At 37.2% G+C, this 7,428-nt stretch overlaps 1 protein-coding gene across 1 annotated transcript; it reads left to right on the forward strand.

Moving 5' to 3' along the window:
• Positions 1 to 2,166: 2,166 nt before the first annotated feature.
• Positions 2,167 to 2,586, forward strand: LOC139713022 (uncharacterized). The gene has a single exon (XM_071624799.1). It carries the CDS (start codon positions 2,167 to 2,169, stop codon positions 2,584 to 2,586), a length of 420 nt encoding a protein of 139 aa, XP_071480900.1.
• The last annotated feature ends 4,842 nt before the right edge of the window (positions 2,587 to 7,428 follow it).

Here is a 7,428-nt window from a genome sequence, read left to right on the forward strand (position 1 = left end):
ATACAGTGTATTGTATTTTGTAGCAAACAGTCCTTTTGTGTGTGTGTGTGTGTTTTATGTTAACATCCTGTAAGCAGATGTGAACTGCAGGAAATTGGGCTTGATATTCAAGGTAATAAATTTAAGAAGCCTTCCCGGAGTAAATGAGTAGACGAGTACAAAGCTGATCAATGCTTTGCTGATGTTGGTCGGTTGCTTTTCAACAGTATCATAATCGATGTTGATAAAGGCACCAGCTAACAATATGCTCCTGTAGTACTGGTATTTTATAACAGTTGGAGAAAGCACAAAATCGCTGTAGTCTGTGATTCACAAACGGTGGACTCATAAAAAAAAAAACACGGTTTCATTTAAGTCCACGGTTTGGAACTACGGTTTCAACAGTGGACTCAAATGAAACCATGGTTTAAACAGTGGATTTGACCTCAGAAAAGGGATTTCAACTATTAAATATCACACTGAGCATGCTCAGTACAGTACAGAATACATACACACCTAGCATTGTCATGTAATTTTTTTATTTAAAAAAAACATGAAAAAACATATCTCCTTCCCCTGTTGCTGAGTCTTGTGTATGTTTAATGTACTCCATACACACACACACACACACACACACACACACACACACATAATGGAAAGATCTACGTAAAGAAGAACGAGAAGGCCTTCCCAATCAAAATCCACCGGAAAGACATGTCTAAACTTAAGTAAATATTCCCATCAATTTTAATTTAACTGTTAACCTTATATTACAATGTTAAGATTTAATGCTATTGAAAACGAAACTGAAGAGTTTATCCACGTTCCATAATATTCATTATAGCCAGTAAGCAGACACAGTTGCTGAAAGGCTAAATTCTACTACAATGTCCCATGAATACTGTATCGATGAAGGTTCTGAAACAATTTTACCACCTTCTTTTTACCAAACTGAAAATCACGTTTGTGAAAATCAAAATGCGAATGATGATTTTTCGCTTTTTCACTTAAATTTCCGCAGCATTAGCAAAAATATTGATCTGATGAATTTACTCTTAAATAACATAAACAAAAAAATTTCTGTTGTCGGACTTACTGAGACATGGACCTCTCACGATTGCAACGGTATGTTTGCCCGGCATGTTTGCTCTTCCTGGCTATCATAGTCCAATCACAAATACCAGGCTAAATAGGACAGGTGGTGGTGTAGCTTTATATATCTCCTCTAATTTTTTAAATATAAGCTTAAACCAGAACTTTCTGTTATGAGTGAAGCTTTAGAGACTCTATTCGCTGAATTGGTTATTCCCGGCCACAAAAATATTGTAATGAGAATTATATATAGATCGCCACAGAGTAGTACTGAAGTCTGTATTAATGAATTAAAGGATATTCTCTAGAGTCCTTTATTGAATAACAAAACATTATTTCTAATGGGAGACTTTAACGTAAACCTCCTACAATTTGGAGAAAATAGTTATGTTGATACTTTCTTCAATACTCTTATTTCATTTGCTTTGTTCCCACTCATTAATAAGCCAACCAGAATCACTGATACCACCTCAACCTTGACAGATAATATCTTTACAAATTTACTGCCGCTTCCAGCGGCAGGGATTCTAGTAAGTGACATTTCAGATCACTTTCCTATATTTGCTAGTTTATCTCTAAAGATTAAACGGTATGAACTATGCAAAGAATATGTACGAAGCTGCGGAAGAATGGACCTCTATTTTGAGTGAAATTGATGTGAACAAATCTTTTGATAATTTCATGCAGATAATAACTTTGTTATTCAAAAAAATTTTCCTGTGCTAGAAAAGAAATCCTGTAATTCTAAGAAAACTCCTGGCATGCCTTGGATTACACATTCTTTATTGAAATCAATAAATAAGAAAAATTGGCTTTTTTTATCAATATGAATATAAAAAAACACCAGAATGAAAGCATAAGTATACTCAATATAAGAATATTCTTACTATTACTTTGTATAGTGCTAAGAGAAAGATTTTTTTGTAACCAATTCAAAGCTACATTTAATGACATGAAAGGAACTTGGAAAGTGAGCTTGCCAAAAGAGCCAAAGTCAAACTTGGCATCATCAAGAGATCTTTTTTGGTGCTGAATGAGAAGGGATGGCTCAAGTTGTACAAAGCACTAATAAGACCAACACTTGAGTATTGCAATATGGTGTGGTCTCCTACTTTCAAAAAGGATGAAGACCTACTTGAGAAAGTACAACAGAGGGCAACAAGATTGCTCCCCCACCTTCGTCATCTGGAATACGCAGAGCGTCTGAAAATCCTCGAGTTACCCACCCTTGCATACAGAAGGCAACGAGCCGAGCTCATTCAGATTTTCAAGATCATAAAGGGAATAGATCATCTTGACAGCACCCAATTCTTTGACATGGTTGAATGCAGCAACACCAGAGGCCACAGCTTAAAACTGAAGAAACCAAGAATTCGACTGCGGCTGAGACAAACTGCCTTTGCTGAAAGGAGCATAAATACCTGGAATGCTCAACCAGAAGCAGCATTCCCAGCCACCAGTGTAAACCAATTCAAGTCGGCACTGGAGAGACATTGGGGAAACAACCCATTGTAGTACTCCCATCCTAAAGACAAACAGTGACGAGGGGCACATAAGCAGATGCTTTACATCTCTACACCCAAGTAAACCCAAGTAAGTTCTAAAACAATTACATAATACAAAATAAAAACTCAAAGGACCTAGAAAATTTTCGATTAATGGTCACCAAACTGGAGACAAATTAATTATTAGCGAATCATTCGATGAATACTTAGTGAATGTCGGGAAAAGGTTGTCAGAAAATGTTCCAAACAGCACAAAGAAATTTGTTGACTTTTTAGAAAGTCCGAATTCTGAAACATGTTTTTTTTATTCCAGTTATGGAAGAGGAGGTACTTGATATCATCAGTAACCTCAAGATAAACAAGTCCCCAGGATGTGATGGCCTCACATACAAGCTAGTGTAGAAAGTCACTGCATTTTCTGTGAAACCTCTCACTCACGTATTCAATCTATTTTTAACAGTGATGTACCGCAAAATATGAAAATTGCAAAAGTAGTACCTATCTTCAAGAAAGGAGATCCTCACGAAGTAGGTAACTACCGCCCTACTTCTTTGCTCACAACCTTTTCGAAAACCCTTGAAAAGCTCATTTATGTTCGTTTGATCAAATTTTTCAAGTCATGTGAAATATTAACTAATGTAAAATTTGACTTTTGTGAAAAGCATACAACATCACATGCGATACTACATTTTATTGATAAGGTTGCCTTGGCAACTGAGAAGAACTTACATACTGTAGGTATATTCTTAGACTATTCTAAAGCTTTTGATGCCATTGATCATAATATTTGATTGTACAAACTATCCTATTATGGAATCACAAGAAAGGCTTTGGAATGGTTTGAAGTTACCTAACTAATAGAAAACAATTTGTTTCTTTAAATGGTGCGAAGTCTACTTTGCAATCTATTTCTTGTGGCGTTCCACACGGGTTGCTGCTTGGTCCCCTACTTTTTATTTTGTATTAAAACGATTTTCCCAAATCATCACAACTTCTTTCTTTCATATTAAGTGCCGACGATTCTAGTATTTTCTTCTCTCACAAAAATCCACACCAACTACTGAATATTATAAATTCAGAACTGAAATCTGTAGTTACACGGATCCATGCAAACAAGTTATCTTTAAATTTCTTGAAAACCAACTATATACTATTTAGCAGTTCATTATCATCTTTACCAGGTCATATACACGTGCTCTTTAGTAATGTGCAAAAAGACAAAGTCACGAATACAAAATTTCTTGGCCTACACAATCCAAATAGATGACAAATTGAATTGAAGAATGCATATATGGTACTTAAGTCAACTTCTTTCCAGAAATGTTGGCGTTATCAATAATATAAAATTTATATTTCCAAAGAATATATTGCATACTAGTATACTATACTCAACCCTTGTACTACCCTATCTCAACTATGGCGTTCTTGCCTGGGGAAACTCAGCAAAATTATACTTGGATAAATTATTATTACTCCCAAAACGGGCAGTGAGAATTATTTCTGGTGCAACATCACATTCTCACACTAATGAACTCTTCTATGAAAATAAATTTCTAAAAGTACAGGATATATATCTTATGAATCTAGGATCCATACGGACAGCTCGAAGGATTCTGAATTTCCACGTTATTTCGTCACTTTTTGTTATGAATGAACAAGTGCACAATTACTACACTCAGTCTTGTTCTCACCACCTGCCATCTATTAGAACCAACTTTAAACACAATACACTTTACAATTCCAAAATATTGGAATTCTTTAGCCTATTCTCTTCAACAAACCACAAGCCTCAAAACATTCAAATACAAATTAAAACTAAGTCTTCTGAGTAAATATGTTCCGATGCACCTAGCCTTAGTTTATAATCCTATACCAGATATCTTGACACTTATACCCTATAAGGTAATCTTATATCAACTTTTACATGGTATATTATTCATGTGGAATTCCTATTCATTTTAATTCCATTGTTTATTTTTCTCTTCTTTTTTTCTTTTTCTTCCCCCTCCCTCTCCCCTCTTCTGTTCTCACTTTATTTCCTCTATTTCTCTCGTTCTCTCCCTCTCTTTCTCATTCATGTTTACGTGTACTACCTTTAAGATGTAAATATGTACAAGTTATGTAAATATATTTCAGGAGTCTGTATAAATGTTACATTCTCAATTACTCTGTACATAATTATGAATATTACTCATCTTGGTGACCTACAAATTTTACAGGCTACATCAGTGTATGCTTTTAGTTGGGTCACCCCAATTCGGTTTGTATAAGTACCCTATATTCTGTCAATTCATGCTGATGTATTACTGTTATTATGTGTCAATATGTAAACAATGCAATGTAAAAATGGAAATGATATGAATAAATTCAAATTCAAATTTAATTCACACTAACATAGAGAGAGAGAGAGAGACATGCACATATGCACACACAGACACATTGGATGGACACTACTGACCCTGGCCTGGATGACCACACTCACCAGTTGCAGTCATGGCTGCCAAGTGGCAAAATAGTGAGATCAATTACCTCCTACAGCAAATCAGTGACCATCGGGTTGCTATTTGCAATAAAGAGTCGCATCAGCGCGCAAATGAAGCAAACAAACGAGCATGGCAGAACATCCATGCTCAATTCGAGAAAAAATTTGGCAATAAATGGACGATAGCCCAAATGAAGGACCTTTGGAAGAAGCAGTGTATCACAGCCAAGAAGGAGTTTTCCGACTATTGTCTTAAGTCAAGACAAACAGGAGGAGGTCCTCCACCATCACCACTCAAAGCAACAACCTTGCTAATCCAGGAAATGTTGCCGGGGGATTTTTGTCCAACTTGCAAATCCCTACGACGATGATGCGGACTTAAGTTTTGAGAACGCAATATCCATCCTGGATTTTCTTGGTGGCTCTCACAAAGCCCTAGAAAAGTAAGTTTTCAATGTCAAAAAGTGACCATCATTTCCATGTAATCGTATGACCTACCTAAATATTCCGTACTCTACACATAAACTTCATGTTTGAATTCACTAGTTCATGAGAAATGATGACAAATACACCTAAAATATAATGTCTACTTCCACTCGAATTATGCATATTTTATTATTCGACACGATTCCGTTGATTCTGACATTGTCTGCGTGATCCCCGCAGACCCGTACTATGGTCCCATATGTATAAAAATGTGCAGTGCTAACACAAGAGACACTGTGCAGGCATTGTTGTAAGGGACAGAGTATCCAAACAGGTCAAACATTAAAAAACAAATACCCATGGTGAGTTGTCCATTTCGTCCATGGCCTATCTATAGAGCATCTATATATTTCACTTACCAAAAATACAAGGTAAATATATCCTTTAATTCCTTTGAACTTCTGTCAAATCATGAGATGCAACGAAATACTACATGAAGTAAAACCGGTCGATGCGTCGATGCGAAGAGACTCTCGTGTATGACTCTCCCAATCAGCTGTTTTCTGCACATGCTCATAAAAGACATGACAGCTTTGAGTTCAGAGGTGGCATGCACCATCATCCCTACAGAGGAGGAGCTGATTGAGAGAGGTAAACCTCAATGAAGGGTGTCAATCGAGCACACAGACCAAATGGAGGCCAAATACCGGTAGTATATGAAGCCAGATTTCCCCTTTGTTATGTCAGACCTTTAAACAGAGGCAGATTACAGAAGAAATGACAGAAGGGATCATCATCGCATCATCAATCATGGCGTTTTCAAGCTTTTTCTACACGGCCTCTGAGCCTTCAAAGGAGATTCTCAATTCTACAAGCTGATGTTGATTGCAGAAAATTGGGATTGATATAGCTGTGGATGGTCACTGCCAACGTCCAGTATATAAAGCCAGATTTCCCCTTTGTGATGTCAGACTTCAGAGGCAGACTACAGAAGAGAGTACAGAAGGGATATGACAGGCTTGAGACTAGAGAGCAGAGAAGGTACGGACAGATCTTTGTGAGAGATCTGTATGCACTGGGGAGAATGTATTCGCCTTTGTTAGCAGGTTACAATGTTACTGGAAGCTATGCTGAACATCATTTGAAGACGTTGCTTGCCCAGGCGCATTAATAATAAAGCCTTTGAACGTGTATACAGCTGCGCATGCACATGCAAGGATTTTGCGCATGTAAGGTGCACTGTGTAACTAATACAGTAAACGTTCGTTTGTCTGTTTGTAAGTTTTCTTTCTGTATTAATTGATTGCTCTCTTCTGATCAGGGATAAGTTTTGACTGCAGATATGGCTGCTAAAGGTGCCAATTGGGCACCGGAAGATGTGCGATGCCCACTGCTTTTGCGGGCAGAGCCCGAAGTCCTACACGAGCTTCAGTCTAAAGTTAGAAATAAACCAGTGTTTGCGAGATTGGCCTCCGATCTTGCCCATGCCGGATATGCCCTTTGGGACGGCCCCTTCATGTAGAGACAAAATCAACAGAATCCGATGAAAATGCGAAATGCAGCTGCGAAGTGACAAGACCATTTTTCGCGTTCGCGATGACTGATAAAGGCAACTATTTTGGAAACCTTTTCTAAAGGAAAAAGGCTTTCGAAAGGGCTCTGGAAACGGCTTTTGAAAGCCATTTCGAACAGGAGAAAGATGATACAACAATGCAACCTTAGATAAAGTATGAGTAGAGTTGCGTACCACACTTTAAAGAAGTCCAGTTTTGCAAAATAACTTAGGAAGAGTATATAAATACAAATAATGACCCTGTCTATTGTGATATTGCCACAAAACAAGTCACAGGCACCATTACAAGGAAGATTGGAGACACATGCTTTTCATATTCATAGTGCATAGTCCCACACATGCTATATTTCATGTGCTATAATATCTGAACA

The sequence above is a fragment of the Diadema antillarum genome, unplaced genomic scaffold (genome assembly GCF_040938485.1).
Source record: "Diadema antillarum isolate AM-2024a unplaced genomic scaffold, OU_Dant_1.0 seq00001894_RagTag, whole genome shotgun sequence".
Taxonomy (NCBI): Eukaryota; Metazoa; Echinodermata; class Echinoidea; order Diadematoida; family Diadematidae; genus Diadema; species Diadema antillarum.

Bases quoted from the DNA above. Each gene is read 5' to 3' on its own strand.
- LOC139713022 (XM_071624799.1), top strand. From the start codon at position 2,167: ATGGTGTGGTCTCCTACTTTCAAAAAGGATGAAGACCTACTTGAGAAA.